Raw genomic sequence first — 22,287 nt, forward strand, 5'->3', positions numbered from 1 at the left:
TTTCTGCTTTTCTACTTTTTCTATTTTCAACACTGATTTTTCATGATGAAGTCAATGGGAGTTATGCAGTATCCTATTTTTATTTATTTTATATCAAAATACAGGATTAATAACAACAACAGTATGTCCTTTTCTGATTACTGTGCTTTTCACACCCCACCGCAGCTTGACGTATCACATCTGTTCATGTACATGTCCGTGTCTTCTCCTAGCTATTTTGCTAAAAGCAGCAGGATAGCTGAGACCTGTATTTTTTACATTGTCCTTTTTTACAAATTTGTATTTTTTTCCTTTGAATTACTCTACTAAAACATAAAACTGGATAAGCAGGTGAACTCTGGCACCGGTAAGGTAGTAAGTGGTGGAAACCGCGTGCCTAATTGTGCTCTCCCAGTACAATTGCAGCAGTGCAAAACCCAACTGAATTCAGCGCCTTTGCTGATGGGATGGACCAGCAAGGGAAGAGAATCAGGACCCATGCTCTAGACCGAGCCTGTGACCACTAGAGAAATAAAACGCACAGGGGAATCGCGGTGTTTTTCGTGACATCCTTGCAGTAAAACCCGGGGAGAGTCGCCCTGTGGAGCGTCCCCAGGTACGAGCGGGATCTGAGGACCCAAAGCAAACTCCCTCCCCAGCAGCCACAGCCAGCGCCGCTCTTCCCGCTAATTAATGGCTTCCTTCCACCTGCACGGCTGACACAGCTCCCACCTCGGCTGTGCAGAAACTCGGCACAGGGAGGGAGGACCGAGGGCGCAGAAGGAAGCGCCTCCCGCGTCTGCAACACCGGGGTCGGAGGGCAATGGCTCTTGGAGGGCAGCAGCTGTCACCGCCGCTTCCAAAACCACTAGAGAGAATGAAAAGCCAAGGACCGGGAATCTGGGCGTTGCATTTTTCAGGAGTGCTGAATAAACATGGGAATGTGTATTTAAAGAAATTACCCAGCTTAAATAAACAACTGGGAAAACGTGTCAGGTAATTGGATTTTCATAATCACCAGCTATGGATTAATTTTAGGGTCAGGGAAGACCTGGAAATGACCTTGCTAATGATTAATAGGCTTTAGTAACATGGTGGCCCTCCGAGATGGACAGGTGGAGCTTCCTTTTCAGAGTTTTCAAACAAACATTGAATTAATCTTTCTTCTTTTTTTTTTTTTTATCATGGTCTGTAATAAAATCTGCTTCTATAAATGTATTATTAAAAATACTCCAATGGATTCTCATCAGTGGACTTGTTCCTATTACCCAATTGAAAAGAGGGCTGTGAGTATGTTAGTAAGACCCCCCTCTGGGATACTAGACAATACACAGACACAAGTGGTTTCCTGATTGCACTTATTCACATACCTAGTGATGAAGTGGCTGTCCCAGCTGGTGAAACTTCAGAAGAGTTAGTCTCATGCTGCTTTTAATGTAATGTGTAATGTGGTGTCCAGCTCTGGAGCCCTCAGCACAAGAAGGACATGGACCTCTTGGAGCGAGCCCAGAGGAGGGCCACAAAAATGATCAGAGGGCTGGAACACCTCTCCTATGAGGACAGGCTGAGAGAGTTGGGGTTGTTCAGTCTGGAGAAGAGAAGGCTCTGGGGAGACCTTTTCGCGGCCTTTCAGTAACTAAAGGGGGCCTACAGGAAAGATGGGGACAAAATTTTTAGCAGAGCCTTTTGCAGTAGGACAAGGGGCAATGGCTTTAAACTAAAAAAGGGTAGATTTAGCCAAGATACAGAGAAGAAATCTTTTACCATGAGGGTGGTGAAAGACTGGAACAGGTTGCCCAGAGAGGTGGTAGATGACCCATCCCTGGAATCGTTCCAGGTTAGGTTGGACGGGGCTCTGAGCAACCTGATCTAGTTGGAGATGTCCCTGCTTATTGCAGAGGAGGTTGGACTAGATGACCTTTAAAGACTCCTTCCAACCCAAACTATTCTATGATTCTATAATATTGTCATGAATGTTTACAATTTCTCAGATTCCTCCCATGATGCTCTTCCCCATCAAGACACAACCTCGAGGGGATGCTGGGGGAGGTGTATCATAACAAAGTGTCCTCTAATTTGGCCCAGACTATTAACATGAGGAACATAAAGAATATAAAGTTATTTAGAAAGTAAAAAAGGGTTGTAAATATTCAGAAATATGGGAAAACCCATGTGTATGGCTCCATCACTCTAATTTGAAATGGAAAGATACCTGTGTGTAGTCAGGAGATACATAAATCCAAGAAAAATGAGTTGTCTGACCTGAAGTGCCACTGGTCTGATTGTGATTTCTTTATTCAAAACCTATTGGTGACAAGGGATAGTTACTAAAAAAGGGCTTTGTTTTTGGCGGTACCTCCTTGTTGCTCTGTGGTCAGCCTTGTGCAGTTGCTCCAGTAAGGTGGGAAAAGATGGGCTCACTACCTAACCTCTTTCCACCCAGGTAGTAAAAAAGAAGTGAATTCTTGCTTTCTACTCTTTTCTACAGAAAGTGAAGAATTTAACTGTTGGAGGAACACAGGGAAACCAAGGAGCCCAGAGCAGGACCTGAGACTAAGCTTAGGACATACAAGCGTATGATGGGTGCAGGTCCTTCCTCATCTTTCAAGACAAGGCAATATGTCCCATTTTCAGCCCTATTCCTCAGCATGGTCTTGAATGCAATAAATCAGTCTGCATGATTAATGTTAATATTAGCAACAGTATTGCTAGTGTAAACATTATTAAAATCTTTTTATTAACTGAAGCATACTTCTTCAAAAGTGTTCCTTGAGATGCCCATTTTTATGGGGGAATTACCTTTACAGCTATTATCTATTGTATATCCTCTCATGGACTTTCTAAAAAGATGGCTGTACCTTAGGTAATTATTTTCTGACCTATATTCAGTTTTTATTCAATGTGTGGCTTTCAATGTGTTAAATATGCAACTAAAAACTATTTCTTCTTTCCAGGGTAAGTTATTTGATTCTCAACATCAGCATTCGTTAATAATCCCCATAAATGGTAAAAGATGAAAAGTCAAAGTTATAATTAGATCAGGTATATTTTTTGTTGTTATTAAAAAGGAAGTAGCCTTTTTGCCAAGACTGTCAGTTATAACAATGTAAAAGCCAAAGAAAATATTAACATTTTCACTGTACTTTGTTATTGAACAATGCAAATACTTTTCCTCTATATTAGGAAATCTCAGTAGAGCTCCCAGAAGTATGTCTGGGTCTAAACTGCTACCCATTTCTCAACCAAAGGTAGCCTAAATGGTTTTGGAGAGGTTCATTACACACCTCTTCTGTGGATTTCTGGATTGCTTTCAAAAGATTGGGCTTGTGATACACGCCCTCAGAGCCACCTGTTTGAGGGACTGCTTTTTTCCACGGAATAAATTGCTAGTTGTGGTCAGAAGAGGTGCTTTTGCAGGAGTATTTTTGTGAGAAAGCGTTCTGACAGGATGTTTTCCTTGAGAAGCAGTGCAGAGCTGAGGGACTGGCTTCCCCCACAAGCGGGGGCAGTCCCTGGGGAGCTGGGATAGGTACGTGAGCCAGGATCCTCCTGCAGTGTCGGTCAGAGAGTGGCCACCGCGGCCAGCTCGCAGCGTGCCCACGTCCCAGGCTGTCATGGCTCTGGATTTGGGTATGAGCACTGGTACCGCCGATGGGGGCTTCGGTGCGATGCAGGGTGTGTAGCGAGCCAGAGAGCACCACTGGGAGCCTACGCATATATCAGTTACTAGTCATTTTGCTCAAGATGCTACTTCACTTCTGCCTACCTCCTAGTAAAATTATCAGAATCATGCCCCACCTACTTCCCTCTGCCAACAGAAATTGTCCCCACCTACCCCTGGAGGCAGCCAGCTGCCTGCAGCCACCTTGGCTCCTTCTTGCCTCTCCCACCTCTGCTTCTGTCGCTGACTCACTGTTACCATCTGCGGGCCTGGGCAGCAGAGCTCTTGCTTTCACCCACCCATCACCTCAGCTGAAATAAGCTTATGGACACGATGGTACAATGTGAGATTCACCGATTCCACCAGGTGGTCTTGTCTCTTGGCCATTGTTGCTTTGTGTTTTGCTAAGCGACGGGTGAGCGACTGAAGTCATTTCTATTCATGCAGACTGACATGATAGAAATGGTTTAATTTAAAATAAAATCACTGAAGGACCTGCTGACATGTATACGAGGAAGGGAAGTGCATCAAAGTTGCGTCAGAACAAAAAAAAAGTGTTACATTCATATGGTTACAAAGAAGAAAGCAATAAACCCTAAGAGTACTTATTCTACTTCTGCAGAAGATAAAAAAACAGAACAGCAGCACCAACACTAAGTAAGGAGTCACAAGGTCTGAAAAGACAAGTATTTTGCTCAAATATGTGTGCATACAAATACCTAAATAATGAATGGGTAGTAAAAAGCAAGTATTAACACAAGCAACTTTTTCTGCAGACTAGAGGAAATAATTCCCCCGATACTAACAGCACTTACCTCACAGATACTCTCTGATGATGTCTGTATGATATTTGTAACAATATGTGGTATTACTGTAAAAAGGACAATTGTATCTTAACAACATCCCGGTGTCCAGAGCGGTGAGGAGCCACACTCACCCGTTGGGAGCTGATGAAAAATGCACCCAACCATGCAGAATTCTAGCGGGAAAACTGGGGTCACCGGATAATTCATTAGCCAGTACATGGTTAATCACTGGCATATGTGATTTTAAAAATAGGCAAGGTGTAGAGCTGTATTCTGATCTGGCAGGATGACTATTAGGAGAAACTTGAGACAGAGGTCTTATGTTGTGGTTGTATATATCCAAGCACGGCAGAGCAACTAAGAGCTTAAAGAACTCCCCTGCAAGTGTACATTAATGGAGAGATGATAATGTGCAGAGGTAGGAATGAAACTTGCATTGTCATATCTCTATATGTGCATAGCTCCTTGGTAAATGTTAGAGACGTTTATACTGAGCTGGGCATCCGTAGCCCAGTTCAGACAGCTGCATCCTATAGTACTGATTTCTGATTAGTAAACACAAAAACTTTGATTGATGCCTACAAATATGTGTTTAGTCATCACAGTTCACCAAGCATGGATTTATTGCAATCAATATGCCTAAAGTTAAGAGTCAAGTAGATAACATTTGATCGATGAGTTGAAACTATGAAAAAAGACAGTTTTCTTAAGTGTTGTTTTGAGAAAGCAACAAAAAAAGTAGCGCTTATACCAAGCACACAGTGTGCTTTATTTGTATTTTCATGGCTCAAAGGTGTTGCTGAATCCAGTTTCATTTTCCTGTAGAAATGTGAAATGTTGATGAATTCGATTGTCCTGCAAGAGGTGTTTGGCATTTCCGAATAACTCCTCTACATCTGTGACCATTCCTTCTCCTGGGATGCAGATCATTTATTGTGGTTTATTGCTTCTCCCTTCTCTCCTACCTAACATGAGACATTGTCCACTGTCTTGGTGGTCCCCTTATTTCTGCTGATTTTATCACATTTTTCCCCTCCATTCGGTATATTTAATTTGAGCAGATTCTTAAACATATAACTGACACAACTGTGAATTTATTTCCAGGTGATTGTCTGTATCAGTTAGAAATATATCCCCTTTTTTTTCTCTGAAACATTTCTTCCTTACTAAGAGATCCGTTTCACATTTGACATCCATAAAGATTAAGCAGCATATACGGAGCAGTTTCTACTTCTAAGAATAATCCAAATAGTTGCTCCCTAGCACGCTGTTCCTGCAGCATCGGTTGTTAGATTCAACAGGTAGGACGATATGTAAAATCTTGGTTTTCTGGCCACCCGGTGTTTCCAGTGAAACCAGTCTTGCAGTCTTTGCATGCCCAAATCTCCCAGTGCCTATAAAGAAAGTCAGGGTGCATAAATAACTCAGGATCAGCTGCATGAGTATGGGACTTAGAGTAATGCAGATCTGCTATAACTGTTTTAATTATTTTCTAACACAGACGAGGATCCAATGTCTCACTGACTTTGGACATGAGCAGTTTGGGAAGCGTTGAACCTTTCGTCTCTGTGCCAACCCCACGAGAAAAAGTAGCGATGGAATACCTACAGTCAGCCGGCCGCGTCCTGACACGGCAGCAGCTTCGAGATGCAGTTGCGTGTTCTCATTTACTTCAAACAGAATTCATGGTGAGTTTAACAACAACCTTTAAATGAGGATTTTTGACATAATTGGCACAACAGAAACTGGGGGGGTAAAGTAATTCGTCAACACTTTAACGTCAAGGTACAAATCATTTCCAAAGGGCAGATTAGATAGTTTCAAGGTGGTGTTTTATGTTTATGCACTAAAGACAGATAAGTATGTCAGTTATATCCATGGATAATACAGATTCCTCTCGGTTTGAAGTCCCATTCATAGATGGGATAAATGTCATATTAGAGCTACAGTACAAACAGCCAGGACTGTAACACTGACAGTTTTAAAGAGATCATAAAGGCTACAATGACAGAAAACACAGTAATAATTAGAGATTTTGTTCATTCCCATGTAAAGATCATGTATGGTTGCAGTTTGAAGATTAAATTTTTAGTCACTATAAATGATTTTTTGGAGCAGACAGGGACACCCACAGTCAGTCGGTCCAAAATATCTTTAACAAACACTCCATACAGCAAGCCTAATATACTCAAGACCAAAAAAACTGAAATGTCCTACAATTTAATACTAAAAAGGGTAAGAATCTAAAACGAAGACAGTGGCCAGGTAGAAACAAGTCAGAGCAGAAAAACTCAGTCAGGGAAAACACATTATTACGTATTACTTTAAGACCTGAAAAAGACTGGTGTTGCAAAGTAGCCAGATGAAAGAGGCTATCAGAAATAAGGAGACACTCTTCACAAGGGAAACAGAACAGAGCATAAACTGAAGCCAGTTGAATGTGAAAGCTGAATAAGGCAGGCCAAAAAAGGTTTTGAATTAAAGAAAAAAAAATCCTAACTTCATTTTTAAATAGATCAAAAGCACAAAGCTTACCAAAGAGTGCAAGGATCAACAGATGATCAAAAGGGTAGAAAAGGGATTTGGAGAAGTTGAAGCAATAGGAGAGAAGTGACTGCACTATTTGCATCTGTGTTGACCATAGAAGAACTTAGGGAATTTCCTTCCTCTGTGTCAGGAGTAGATTCAAACAGGTCACTGGAGAATCTGTCTGATATTCAAGTGTTAATAGAAGAGATTCTTGAACAAATCAATAAAGTCAATAAAAGCTGCCCACTAGAATAAGCTACTATTTACCCAGGAATCCTAAAGGAGTTCATATATGCAATTATTGACGTATTTACTGGGCAGGTGTAACCTAGCATTAGGGCCTCAACAGTTGAGGAATCAGAGGGCCAGAGGTAACAGGAGTTCTTCAGAAGGGCTCCAGAAGAGATCCAGAGAACTGCAGGCCTAGAAATCCGATATCTAAATCAGAGAAACTGGAAGAAATTATAATAAAGAAAGAAGACAATAAATATGTAAATAAATGCAATGCACTGGGGAATAATCTATATTGCTTTCACAACTGCATGCTGCTCTGATCTTTCCATCTTGAAGCGCATACAGAAGTATGGCGAACATAATCCCAGACCAGAGCAGCTTCTGTATCAGAAGATGCTAAATAGACTAGACAAGGACTCTTCTGCCTAGAAAAGGGACTGTAAGGGGCTCTAGCAGAAGCCTATAAAATCATGATAGGAAGGAGAAGGGGTGATTATTCATGGTTTTTCATGCTAAAAGAACAGTATCAGGTGACCGGTGCAATACAAAGGAAAGCTTGTCCCATTCTAGTTCCCTCAGATGCCTTGCTACCAACTTCTATAGGAGGTTACCAGTTATGCCATTGGTTCTCTGCCATTCTGCTGCTTAGGCAGGAAAGCTAGAAGAAATAACTTCATCGTTCTTAAACCGCCCATGCTGGGAGTCAGTTTGTACAGACAACTTGGCACCTTCATAGAATCCTGCTTACCCAAATCCTCTCGCACAGCATCGTTGCATGGCTTTGGGGCAACAGCGACTCACATTTTATTTGTCCCTCAGGGTGGCACAACATGACTTTGGCCATTCAGTGTTTTCACAGAACTGTAGTGAAAAGATCACGACTTGTCTATTCCATTTTTAACCCATTTTTTAAAATGTGTTTTAAGATGAAGCTGTTGAACATGATCTGTTTAATATCTTCCTTGCTACACATAATAGCTTTAGTAGGAACTTGAGGCATGCAAAGAACGCAGTGTATAACCCTCACTTGTTCAGCTTGTTTTAACTAGCTAAAGAAATAAAATAAGACAGTCTTCTTGAGACTAAAGTTATTAGTTCCCATGAAAACCTTCTAAGTGTGCAAAAAGTGGATAAATGTTCAAAGTTTTCCATGGAAAACTGAAACATGAGCAGTTTTGGGTTATTTTTAGTTCTTTTTCATTAACATTTAATTTTTTTATTAACAATTAAGGGGGTATTAACTTTATTTTTTATTGTAAAAAATGGTAAGTTACCATCAAAATATTTTTCCATAAGACTTATAAAGAAAAAAGAGCTATTTTCCTTTTTTTTTTTATGCTGAAAAAACGGTTGGCTAATTTTACTTGGGAGAATATACCTGATTTGCAAGGAGGAAGAAGCATAAATTGCCCAGCATATACTTTTTTAGTAGCCTGAGCTGCTACTGTTCAAAAGACAGAATGTCTGAAGTTGGTAACAGAACAGAAAAATTAATTATTCCTGAAACACTGGAATGTCAGAAAATACAGTCCTGCATGGGAAAATGCCGGATTGTTAAATCTATAAAATTTGGTTCTCATAAAAATGGATGAATATCTGGCCGAATTTGCCTAAATTTTGCCACATTTTCTTGAATGGCTTTCAGAGACTCAAAGCGTTTCTCTTCGAGTATATGAACAATTGTAGTATTTGAAGGCTAACGTGAGCCAGAATAGCTGTTATTAGCTGTTATTACGACATAGTTGCCATTACTGAAAGCTGATGGGACGAATCCCATGACTGGAGTGTGGCTATCGGTGGCTACAGGCTGTTCAGAAGGGACAGGTGAGGAAGGAGGGGCAGAGGCATTGCTCTCTGAAGAATAGCCATGAGCAGGTTGAAAGCTTATGGGTAAGAATTAGAGACCGAGGCAACAGAAGGGGCCTCGTGGTTGCTGTCTACTACAGGCCACCCTATCAAGGGGAGCCTATTGATGAAGCCTTCTTCTACAGCTACAGGAGGCATCACACTCCCAGGCTCTCATCCTTCCTGGGGACTTCAATCACCCCAACATCTGCTGGAAAAGTAGCACAGTGAGGTGTAGGCAACCCAGGAAATTCCTGGAGTGCACTGAGGATAACATCTTAAGCCAGGTCATAGACAGCCCTACCAGAGGGGCTGCGATACTGGACCTGATGGTCACCAATGCAAGTGAGCTAATCAGTGACATCAAGACTGGAGGCAACCTGGGCTATAGTGATCACGCACTGGTGGAGTTCGCAGTCCTGAGGGATATGGGTTAGGTGAAAAGTAAAATCAGGACCCAGAATTTTAGGAAAGCAAAATTTCAGCTCTTCAAGGAGTTAGTCAATAGGATCCCCTGGGAAACTGCCCTCAGGGACAAGGGAGCAGAACACAGCTGGCAGATCATTAAGGACACTTTCCATAGAGTCCAAGAGCTCTCAGTCCCCAGGTGTAAGAAATGAGGAAACGAGGGCAAGAGACCAGCATGGCTGAGTCGAAACCTGCTGGTCAAACTAAAGGGCAAGAAGGAAATGCACAGGCAGTGGAAGCAGGGACAGGTATCCTGGGAGAGTACAGGGACGCTGCCTGGTTCTGTAGGGATGGGGTCAGGAAGGCCAAGGCACTTCTGGAGCTGAACTTGGCAAGGGACAAAAAGAATAATAAGAAGGGCTTCTACAAGTATTTTAGACAGATATTTTGCCTCAGTCTTCACTGGCAACCTCTCTTCCCACACCTCTCAAGTGGATGGACCACAAGACAGGAACTGAGGGAGGAGACTGCCTCACTATAGGAGAAGATCAGGTTCGTGACCACCTGTGGAACCCGAACATTCAGAAGTCTATGGGACCTGATGAGATGCAAGAGTCGTGAGGGAACTGGCTGATGTAGTTGCTAAGCTGCTGTCCATGATATTTGAAAAGTCATGGCAGTCAGGTGAAGTCCCCAGTGATTGTAAAAAGGGAAACATTGGACCCATTTTTAAAAAGGGTAGAAAAGAGGATCCTGGGAACTAACTTCCTGTCAGCTTCACCTTTGTGCCTGGGAAGATCATGAAACAGATCCTCCCTGAAGCTATGCTAAGGCACATGGAGGACAGGGAGGTGATTTGAAACAGCCAGCATGGCTTCACTGAGGGTAAATCCTGCCTGACCAACCTAATGGCCTTCTATGATGGAGTGGCTACATCAGTGGACAAGGGAAGAGCTACGGATGTCGTCTATCTGGACTTCTGTAAGGCCTTTGACATGGTCCCCTACAACATCCTTCCCTCTATATTGGAGAGATATGGATTTGATGGGTGGACTGTTCGGTGGATGAGGAATGGGTTGTATCGTTGCATCCAGAGGGTAGTGGTCAACAGCTCAACATCCAGTTGGAGATCGATGACAAGTGGTGTCCCTGAGGGGTCCATATTGGGACCGGTACTGTTTAATATCTTTATCAATGACAGTGGGATTGAGTGCACCCTCAGCAAGTTTGTGGATGACACCAAGCTGAGTGATACGGTTTACAAACCTGAGGATGGGCTGCCATCCAGAGGGACCTGGTCAAGCTTGTTAATTGGGCTTTTGTGAACCTTGTGAGGTTCAACAAGGCCAAGTGCAGGGTTCTGCACCTGGGTCGGGGCAACGCCCAGTACCAATACAGTCTGGGGGATGAAGGGATTGAGAGCAGCTCTGCCAAGAAGGACTTGGGGGTACTAGTGAATGAAAAGCTGGACATGAGCCGACAATGTGCGCTCGCAGCCCAGAAGGCCAACCGTATCCTGGGCTGCATTAAAAGAAGTGTGGCCAGCAGGTCGAGAAAGGTGATTCTGCCCCTCTACTCCGCCCTGGTGAGACCCCACCTGGAGAACTGCATGCAGCTCTAGAGCCCTCAGCACAGGAAAGACCTGTTGGAGCGGGTCCAGAGGACGCCCACAAAAATGATCAGGGGATTGAAGCATCTCTCCTATGAAGTCAGGCTGAGAGAGTTGGAGTTGCTCAGCCTGGAGAAGAGAAGGCTCTGGGGAGACCTTATTGTGGCTTTTCAGGACTTAAAAGGGGCTTGTCGGAAAGATGGGGACGAACTTTTTAGCATGGCCTGTTGTGATAGGACAAGGGCTAATGGTTTTAAACTGAAAGAAGGAAGATTTAGACTAGGTATAAGGAAGACATTTTTTACAATAAGGGTGGTGAAACACTGTTACAGGTTGCCCAGAGAGGTGGCAGATGGCCCATTCCTGGAAACGTTCAAGGTCAGGTTGGACAGGGCTCTGAGCAACTTCATCTAGTTGAAGATGTCCCTGCTCATTGCAGGGGGTTTGGACTAGATGACCTTAAAATGTCCGTTCCCATCCAAACTATTCTATGATTCTATGATAATTATAAGGATATCGCCCAGAGAGGTGAAATAGCCCGTGAACAAAGGCATATATGGACATACATCTATAATTGTATGCATGCAACTGAGCACATGAATGAGTTCAGCTTATACATTATTTGTAATTATTTAATTATGTATAAGATATAAATGTGTTTAATAAAGCAAATCTATATATGTTGCCTATGTAGCTACAGACTTTGTATGCTAATTTGCACATGTTCATGCTATTTGCAATCTGCTGGGCATATTTTCCCTCACATTAGCAGGAATGTTTTGTCCATAATATCATGATTTTTTTTCTGGAATAATCTCTTGCTTTTCACAGCCAGTTTCAGAATAAGTGACTTGTCTGTGGCTGTGATCCATGGTGCATTGTCAGATTTCTGTCTGTGCCCTTGGCCCCACAAGTACTTACTACTGGGAGGAGCCCACTGGCTAGAAAGTGTTTACAGGATGTAAGTGATTAATATTATTAATTGACCTTGTTGGCTCAGAGAAATGCATTTCTGTTTTCAACTCGGTGGCATTTCTGCGTCTGTCAGTAACTCGCCAACTGATGAACTATTTCAAAGTTTCAGCAGGCATCAAGAGGGAGTCAGGCAGGCAGCTGGAAGAGCCCCACTGACCACCGTCTCTTGTTGTGCAGGCAGAGGATTCCTCCTCACGCATCTTTTTCCAGTCTCTGCAGATGACAGATGTAGATCACATTAAACACCAGCTTAATGCACTGCGCACTCTCAGTTTGTATACAATTCAGCAGGGAAACCTCTCAGAAGCCATGCACTGATGGTGCTTATACTAAGACAGAGCTGAGCCAGGGAAGCTCTAGATCAGCCACTAGCCTGTACCAGGGCCAGTTCAGACAATTCAGAGCCCAAGGGGCAAGGGGAAGAGTCTCACAGAGGTCACCACTGGGAAGGGGTGAAAGTCAGAGGTGGCAATGAGAGGCGTGTGGAGCTCATTTTGTAGTTCCATGGAGGAGGAAGGGGCATCAGAAGCAGGACAGAGGTGAGATGGTTTGACCTGAAGGAATGGGGATGAAGTTTATGCAGGAATGGAGTCTTACAAGTGAGAAGTTCCTGGGCTTAGTGCAGGCATCATATGGATGGCAGTATAGGGAGCTGAAAAAGGCTTGGGTGAAGTACCTGCAAGGAAGGTGTATCTTAGCAGCAACACTTTGGCTGGCCTGAAATGAGAGGCAGCGAGTCATTCTTTTGAGGAGTCAGCCGAAGAGCAAGGAAGAGATCGAGGAAGAAACTGACTGAGGGAGAGAGGAAGAATAAAGAAGGTCCACTAAACACATAGGCGTAAGGCAGAGAAGGAAGACAAATAAAAACCAACAGAAAAGTTGCAGCCTCATCTAGTAAGTTGTTCAGAAGCCAAGTTGGGAAGCAGAAAAGAATCAAAGCAATTCATTATGACCCATCTAAATTTTACTTGAATTTGGCTTCTCTTCAACCAGAAAAGTAAAAGGGTAGCTTCCCTGCTTGGTGAACCCATGTGAAGATCTGCTGTTGGGTGTATCCTTGGCAAGCTCTTAGGATCCTCGTCCCTGTTGCTCTAAAAAAATCCCACAGCAGCCAGTCATGCTGGGCGGAATCAGAGCTTGGGTCTGAAGGACAGTGGCCACGCATCTCGTCTGTGCCAAAGTCCTTGGGGACACCTGCGCCTGGGGAGTTAGGAAACAGCTCATTTTGGAGGAAAATCCTTAAGTAAATTTTCCAGTGGTGCAAGTCAAAGGAGGTTTGCTCTGAATAAGGTAGGAACCTCCTTTTGTGCCTCTTCATGTTCCTATGTGTCTGTAAGAGGCAATTATTAATATGCCGCTGTCTCTTTGGATAAACATCCCAGGCTAGCAATGAAGTTTTCAAGTCTCTAGTAATGACTGTGCTTTTAAGTAGAACTATTAGTTTACTGAAGGTCACATTCCAGCTTGCCCTAGGATAATTTAAATAATTGTGGCCAAAACAATTCAGCAAAAAAAGAAGATTTGAGTCAACTGAAGCATTTTTAATGTGATTTTGCCAGATTGTTTTGGTTGCTAAAACATCCCCCACAATCAGGATAAAAAAGAAAAGCAAACCCCACTTGTTTCATCTTGCCATTTTCAAAGAGTTGTTTTTATTCAACTGTAAGAACACTAACAATGTTTCAGGACCTCAAAATCAAAATTATTCTCCCCTTCCTTAGACCAGTGGAAACATTTTGTTCAGTTAAAAGTTGGAGGATTTTTACTTTTCATCCTGACAAACAATTTGAAAAACAGTAAGTTTAAGTTGATCAGAAGTTTATCATTTGTACGTTTTTGGAACTTCAAGCAAACTGTCACATTAGTTACTTGCACAACTGCATATTCAAAGAAGACAATGTGGATCAGTCACTAAAAGATCAAAACGAGAATCAAGAGAAATATTGCTTCAGATTTTTGTTACACTTCAGTCACTGAATGCAAAAGGCTAAGGCACTTCATTCTAGTAGTTTCTATAAAAAGCAAGTGAGGTCTTTGACTGACATTGTTAAGGACTTTGCACAAAATTTAAAAAAAAAATGCTGTCTATTAATATTTAATTATTTTGAAAGTTCCTCCCCCAATTATGTAAAATGTTGCTCTTTTCTGCTACAGCACTGCAGTCTTCAACTCCACTTTTCTAGAACTATTGTGCATTTTAACCTCTCTCCTAATCCTGTAAAAACTTTGCTTTTAATAATTCATCAGAAGTGTTCCTTGGAAGTTACCCCTTCGATATGCACCTCCCTGTGTTTATTAAAGGAAGGGTGTTGACAGGCTTGAGGTGGGAACCACTTTTTTTCTTAATAACTTTGATGTCAAAAGACAGTTGTGTAACAGCAGATGGCCTTCTGGTGATAATTTCCTGCATGGCTCCTTTGGAAACACCAATCTGATTTAATTTATTTTTTATAGGAAATACCAATGAATTTTGTGGATCCCAAAGAAATTGACATCCCGAGTCATGGAACTAAAAACCGCTATAAAACAATTTTGCCAAGTAAGTGAGTTAGCCCATGGTTTCCTACTATGACATTTAGTCCTGCTTTGAGAACGTATTGCTGTGAAAATCTAGCTGTCTTTAGCTTTGATCTTTGTGTACCTATTCATAAGTGTATTTATAGGCCATGTAGAAAGACAACAAAAGCCCAGTGCTGTAGGACTGGCAAATGCAGAACTCTCGCTGGATGCCTTAGTAGGTACACACTTTGGCAGCATCCCAACTACGTACTGAAATACAACCTGGGTGCACGCTGGTTTTCTCTGGAGGACAGCTCAGGCAGATTGGAGTCTCCATCTCTGGAGACATTCAAAACCCACCTGGATGCGTTCCTGTGCAACCTGCTCTAAGGTGACCCTGCTCTGGCAGGGGGTTGGACTAGATGATCTCCAGAGGTCCCTTCCAGCCCTATGGTTCTATGATTCTATGGGTAGAGAGAGGTCTGACATGCCTCGCAGTTGCTCCCCCGATCTGGAGGACGAGAAGATCAAGACTGCTGCCTCCATCACAGCCCACACCTTCCTGCAGTCACTGAATTCCCTCTGGTTGGCTCAAGCTAGTTGGGATCCTGTCCAACAATAAGTGTCCCAGACTAAAAAAAGCAAGTTCAGCCTATCTGTTCTTGTAGTGGACTTCCATCTTTAAGTCCTCTGGTGTTTTTTTTTTTCTTCTCCATGCACCAATTGGCTTCGTGGAAATCTGTTCACATTAGTAAGCAAACCGTCCTTACTCAGTGTGTCCTCATCATCGCTGTAAACTTGTTACTGCTTTGCTATACTGCTTCTGTATTTTTGTTGGCCCAAATTCTTTATTTCTGCCAAGTAACCATTGCTTTGTTATAATTAGAGGTGACTGAAAACTTTTCAGTGGAATAGTTTTCCTTCAAAATACATGTTTCTCTGAAAAGCAACTATTTTCCTAACATTTGTTGGGGGATAATGAGATATTCCATTTCTCCTTTATTAATCATTTTGTTTTGTGTTCAATTTCAAAATAGGTTGCAGAAGTTTTAACATTGCACTAAATATAGACGTGAATAGTTGAGTTTTTATAAATTTTGACATCACCAAAGTGAAAAAGTTCAGCGATTCAAAATGTTGGAGAACACTCCCACAGAAGAATGTAAACACATCCCTTTGCTTAGGTTTGGAATGAAGAATACTTTTAAAATGAGAGCATATCCTATCAACTAGAAATTTGTTCTCTAATCATCTCTATAATGTCCTTGCAGGCCTATGTTATATGTTAGTCATGCAAATTCACACACTTTAAATGACAAGATTTCTCTCAGCGAGCCTGAGCACATTGTAGTTTGTTCACATCATACAAAGGCCTTGCAGTCAAATTAATGAAAACTGATGGCCTTCAGCCACTAGATTAGTCTCAGAAACGCGATACGTAGCTGGGAAAGAAACTTGTGTGGAGTCCTCGCTTCCCTTCAGCCCCCACTAAAATTCCCATTGACTTCAAGGTTAGTTCATCTATTGCAACCAATAGCTGTGTGCAGCTGAGCGCAGTGGGGGAATGTTGAAGGGAATTAAAGAAAATAAGGAACTGAATGCAAGTTATATACCAAGTAATCAGAAAATTCAGCGTCCCTTGGAGTCTGGCCCAGTGTCAACAGGATGTACATGGAGGGTGAAATCCTGACCCCTTTGACGACAGCAGGACTTTTGCCATCAGCTGCAGTGGAGCCAGGATACCGCCAACCCTCCCTCTGCCTGACAGGCGGATTTTTGGAAGGAGTTCTCCCTTCCCATAGCATCTCGCATCCCAGCTTCCCCAGCCACCACTGGGTTCGCCGTCAGCAATGCCTTGCAAATGCGTTGAGTCCTATTTCACTGCAGCATGTGTTTTGAATCGGGACGCGACAGCTGGGCCGTGGTTGATGCTGATGAGCTTTGAGAACCAGCATGCCTTTGTGTTTTCACCTCCAGTTAGCTGGGACGTGCCGCTAACTCTGAGGCACATTTCCAGTCCAAGCACGCTGCCGGTGTGCACCACAGCTACTCACTGACAGGCACTTTGTAACCAGCTTTGACAGAAATCAAAAGGCCTGTTGTGCGTTAGCACCAGCCTGTTTCAAAGAAGATATTTTGAGGATTGAGGCGCATGCTCATAATAAATACTCGCACACCCCACACCCAGTCCGAGAGGGTTTGGAAACGATTTGAGTGATTAAATAGAACAGCCTTCCTGGTTTCCTGCTGAGATGATATCAACCCGCTGCTTCGTACGCCCGCATCAGCTTTTCCATTCCCAGCGCTGGGTGCGTCCCCTGAATCGGGGCACCTGTGGTGACAAGTGACGTTTGAGCTAATGGATTATCACCTAAAAATGCCCAGTCCTGCCAGCTCCACCCTCTGCGCTGTGGAGGATGTTCTCATTTTCTAAGAGATAATTTTGTGACAGGGTGCATGAGGGCATGTTCATGTTAAGAGGTACTACCAGCCAGCCACACTCACGTGAAATAAAATGAACGCCTAATGAAAATTATTCTAAATGGAAAACTATAAAGTGCAGGAAATATTACATTTCGAGGAAAGATGTTTCAGTTGCAGTATAACATAGCCAACGCTCTCATGCAAACATTAGGATGCCTCTTTAAGTGTCATTTGCTTTATAATAATATGCTAATACAACAAATAGGGGACAGTGTGGCATCAGAGACAAGTGGCTAAACAGTTCCTTAAAATCACTGTTTCTCCATCCCTCCCCTGACGGCAACCCCACCCCCGGGTCCTGTTAAACCGCACTCCGGATCTTCAGCTGCATTCCCTCTGCCATCCACCTACAGCGTTTCCCACACCCTCTGAGCAGGTTCCCAGTCCTGCACACACACCTCCCAGTCTCTCACCACAGCCACATCCTTGTGGCAAAACACCAGCCCTGCTGCTCACTCCTCATCCTCTTACTCCACATCTTCACCTTTGGCTGCTTCTCTCCTGCAGCCCCCGCTACATGTCCCCGCAGCAGGACCTCGGCTTCAAAGCCCAGTGTCTTTTCCCCTTCCTATCTCACTTTTCCACCTCAAACCAGAAGCAGAATTCCTGTGGTGCTTCAAAGCATGTGTGGGCTCTTGCTTACAAAGGAGCAAGTGGCTTAACACTATGCTGTGGGTATCTTGGTGTGTGCAACACATCCAAGGTACCTGGATGTCATTCCTTATCCCTTCCTGAAGAGTACCCTCAGGGCAAAAGCCTACATGAAAACACTGGTGGCAGAGCAGCAGATTCACAGTAACATGAAGGTAGAAAGCACTTGTCAGGTCAGCCCCACAAATCCACAAGCTGTTGCTTGAAGTGCTTACACTAAAACTGGCCCTGGCACTCCAGCTAAACACAAGGGGAAAGTTAAATCTCAATCATATGAACAAAGCACTTTATTATGCAAGCTTATAGACAAATGTAGGAAAACCGTTTTCTTGATGTTGAGAATTTTCAAGCTCCCTTGCACCACAGTCTTGGCTACAAACAGTCAGATTTGCTCCAGGCCTGCTCCCTAGTGAAGGCAGCAGGATCACCAACTGGCTTTCAAAGACTAAAGAGAAAAAAATCATATTTACAAAGCAGAAGGGCAGATTTAATCTTAGCGGAATTCAACAGGGGTTCATCAAAGCATTTTTGTATATTCATGTGTGTCGCCAAAATGTGTCCTAGTCATGGTCACCAGTATCATAACATCTATAATATTTGTACATACCCAGTATTATAACAATTGATCTATGTTAGACTGCATAGTTAAAAATATGAATGGATATTAGGCAGACCTTATTTTTAGTACATAAGAAAGATTCCCTTTGCATGAATGAAACTTTATTTTGTAATGCTGAAGCATGTTTTAAAATGCAGAAGCACTCACCATGAGAAATCTGTTAAATTTTCCATTGAGAAATCCTGGATTGTATTGGAAGTGCCAGGAATTATTCAGATGAGATTAAAAAATGATGCATAGTTTACCGGTGTTTTATACATGAGGTGTTTTGAGGCAGTTGTACTATTTGCAAGTCTAATAGCCTATTCTCCACCTGGCAGAGACTGGGAATGCAGTCTGGTGTGATTCTTCCTCGTCCTGTGTTACAATGATTACCAAATAATACCGGTATCCGTAATTCATTTATAGACTGCAGGCAAAACCAGGCAAAATAGAGGTGCATGAATTTGAAAATGTTTCAATATCTGAAAGATTTATGATTTTTTGGGCTGCAAGTGTGAGGGCAGTCTGCCTCACAAAATTTTCATCTTCCTTTCCTGCTGACAAAACAGAAATACCTTAAGCCCCTCTCACACTATTTCAGTCCTGCTGTTGGTAAGGCAACTAGGACTGGACTAGGAGTAACAAATGACTTATCTTAGAAACGCTGCAAATGCAAACATACCCATGCCCGAAAGAATTCAGAACATAGTAGCAGTCGAAATGGAAGTTGTACCCACTGTACAATGAATACAGCCTTTGCAATGGGACAAAGCCCTGGGTCTTCATGACGAAGTGGTGTTCATAGAGTGGATGAACTGCCAGCATCGATGGCAGTGCGGGAGGCTGTCCAGCAGTGCCACCATACAGCCCACTTCTTCCCTGCACTGGGCAGTCTCATGAGGGCCAGCTACAGCCTTTATAACACCCTCCTATTCCTCCAGCCTGGTAATTTCAGGACAATATTAATTTGTTAAAGATGGAGTTAGAGGAAGCTGCTTTACTCTAACAGGAGAGTAATTCCAGACTTCCTAGATACGTGGAAGAAAACAGCAGTAATTTTGCCTCAGTCAAAATTGTAGGAGAGATTTTTTATTAGTAATTATAAGTGCTTAACAGCTCTGCTGTGTTTCAAGATGCTTTACAAACATTGGTGAATTCAGCCTTGCAGCCACCATCTGTGTCTTTCTGCTGTAGCTTGACTCTCAGACTTTGCCATCCTTGAGGAAAAGATTAATACCTGCAAGGTGTTTGTCATTCAGGAGGAAGCTAATTACTTCCATTTGTGTCTGATGATTGCTTAGTGGCAGCGGCACTCAAGTTTTCCTCCTTTCAGAGCTGAGTTTACAGCATTTACCTATTTCATAACTGATCAGGACTGTTAATTTATAAAAGATTCCCATTCGGAAGCAGTGTTTGTTTCGTTGATTGGAGTTGGAAGGAGGTCTCAGAAACTGTACAACTGATTTATCTGCTCCTTAGTAACAGAGGGATTTATCTCAAGACATGGTAATTAAACTGGATGTTGAGTCTGCTTGGAAGAGGTTTTTTAAGGTAGGGGTCAAGCTACACCAGAATCAGAGGCATTGTGTGAGCTAGAGGAAGCGGGTGTTTTTTTAAGGCCACGTAGCCTGAGGGATTTGTGGAAATGGCTAATAATCACTCTGTGCTGAAAAGGAATGAGAGGTTTCCTGTCCTCATATTGTTAAGGGGGGAAAAAAGCTCAAAGTAAAGAAGTTGAGAAAGCTAGTACAAAGAGATTTTAACACGAGCTAACTAGAGTTCATGTTGTGCTATTAAGGCAGAGGACAAGACTTCCATGCCCAGACTTTGAACTAGGAGTCATGCATTCATTTGCACATTTTAAGAAACATACTTTCAAAACACCAGCCTGGGTCCTGCAAAGGCTCCACTCCTGTCCAAGACACTCCTGTGACCTCCAGTAGGAAAAGGACATAAAGTATGTTTGGGATGATCCCTCCTCTTCCTTTGATTTGCAAAGGTTTTATCTTGTTCTTAGGAACAGGATGAAAAGTCACAAAAGAAATCCAAAAGCAACTCTGAAAATACTAGGTTTTGCTACAGCAGAAGTACATCAATTATATATTTCTTGTGTAAACAGCAAGGCTACATAATAAATAATGTTTTTTTACCACTGTCCAGTTCAGCATCCACATATGTATCTTTGAACATATTGCCTAGATTGCACTCAGCAAAGCAGAGACTATTTCGAAACCATATACTGTCAAAAACCTGCTGATTCTAATTAATTATTCAAGCAAAATGCCAGAATAAAAGATTATATTTATCAGTACAGAAATATTTCCATATCATTTTGTTAAAAGTAGAATATTTTTTCAGAAAAGGTGTGAAGACAAAGAGTGCCCCTAGACAGCCACAACATAGGCACCTCACTTCCCTTGTCCTTACCCCTTTCTGTTACACCATGTAATTGAGAATTTACTGGCTTTAATTCGAAAAGGGTAATAATACATGGGGATCACATCACCACACATGAGCAAGCAAAAACTTCCTTCGCAGGAAGGATTTAGTAATCCCAGCTCTGTACTCAAAAGAACTGGCCCCGACTCTGTTCTAGACCATCCAAGACAGTGAAGGAAAGAAGAGAGTGAAGGAAAATATTCCTGTATTTTGGCATTGTGTCTCCAGTCTACTGCACATGAATCATCACCAGTTGTGTCTGATGAGAACACAGGACTGAAGGGAAGGATATGGATTACCTAGTCCAGACCCATTACGGTGAACTTAAATTGGTATAAAAACATATAGCTGATTTCATCCTAGGCAGAGGAAGCTTTTCTTAATTTAAGTCCAACTGTAGTCATTGGAACAGTACAACTTCAGGCAAAGATATCAAAGCTGAATCCAAAGGACTGAGTGTCATTATCGAGCATTGTACAACGATATGACACAGGTTTCAGAGACAGTCTAGGCAGGTCCGCTTGATACTGTGGACAGGCAGACTAGACCTTGCTGAACATTGCCTGGACCTGATAGTGTTGCTTCAATGCCCGCAGCTTGCCGAGATACTTGTACACAGCCCAGCATTGTGCAGTAGAGGCGTACCTCAGTTACACGTGATAATCCTTTGTGGAGGGAAGAATTTGATGCATAATGCTTTCATTGCTTGACAATCCCGAATAACAGTTGATTATTTTCTTCAGCTAGTCTTTGATTCTCTATAGAAATCTTCTAATGATGGGTTTTCTTTCCAATTTCCATCTTCCTTGTGCTCTTAGATCCTCTAAGCAGAGTGTATTTGAAACCAAAAAGTCCATCTGACTCCTTGAGTACCTACATAAATGCTAACTACATTAGGGTAAGTAAATGTACACTCTTCATGTGCTTTTGAGACAATATTTGATTTTCCACATGAATAGCTGATTTTGCCAAGGTGCCACTCATTTTATTACTGCTCATCTTTATTGATAATCCCTAATCTTTTTGTCTACATTGATGTGATAGAAATAGTTTCATGAGCTGTTTGTAACAAAGACCACATAGCCATGAATGTACTAAAATGGTTGCAACAAGAAAACAATTTATCAAATAGTTTATAAAAAACATTAAGAAACACACGCATTACAATTTGTTTACTTCAGTGTTTACCATTTAATATTGTCCCACAGCCTCATAGGAAGGAAAAGAGGGTTACCTTTTAACAGTGACAGAGATACCAGTATTTTGGTAAAGAGAAGATCAGAGTCAACAGCAATATAACCTGTATGGTTGATCCTTGGAGTCATATTATCCACAAAACAAGTTCAATGGTGGTGGATTATTGTCATGCATAACTATATCAATTGGTAGTCCTGAAATCAATTAATTAATAAAATAAATTATATATATTATATTTATATAAATTAAATACTGTAACAAGTGTGTGAAAAGCAGTATAAACAGATGTGTTAAATTGCACACGTGCACCAGCACACGCACTTGTTCACATTTTACTCCCTATATGGAATGGTTACGTGATACAAAGACT

The 22,287-nt window shown here is 42.2% G+C and overlaps 1 protein-coding gene across 2 annotated transcripts in view; it reads left to right on the forward strand.

Annotated features, from left to right (window-relative positions):
• PTPRR (protein tyrosine phosphatase receptor type R) overlaps positions 1-22,287 on the forward strand; it is a 161,197-nt gene that overhangs the window by 117,145 nt on the left and 21,765 nt on the right. For both annotated transcript variants that reach the window (XM_063322947.1, XM_063322948.1), the window contains exons 7-9: positions 5,948-6,134; positions 14,501-14,585; positions 21,539-21,618. In XM_063322947.1, coding sequence (XP_063179017.1) covers positions 5,948-6,134; positions 14,501-14,585; positions 21,539-21,618 — 352 coding nt within the window. The remainder of the gene's footprint in view (positions 1-5,947; positions 6,135-14,500; positions 14,586-21,538; positions 21,619-22,287) is intronic.

This window comes from Chroicocephalus ridibundus, chromosome 1 (genome assembly GCF_963924245.1).
Source record: "Chroicocephalus ridibundus chromosome 1, bChrRid1.1, whole genome shotgun sequence".
Lineage (NCBI taxonomy): Eukaryota > Metazoa > Chordata > Aves > Charadriiformes > Laridae > Chroicocephalus > Chroicocephalus ridibundus.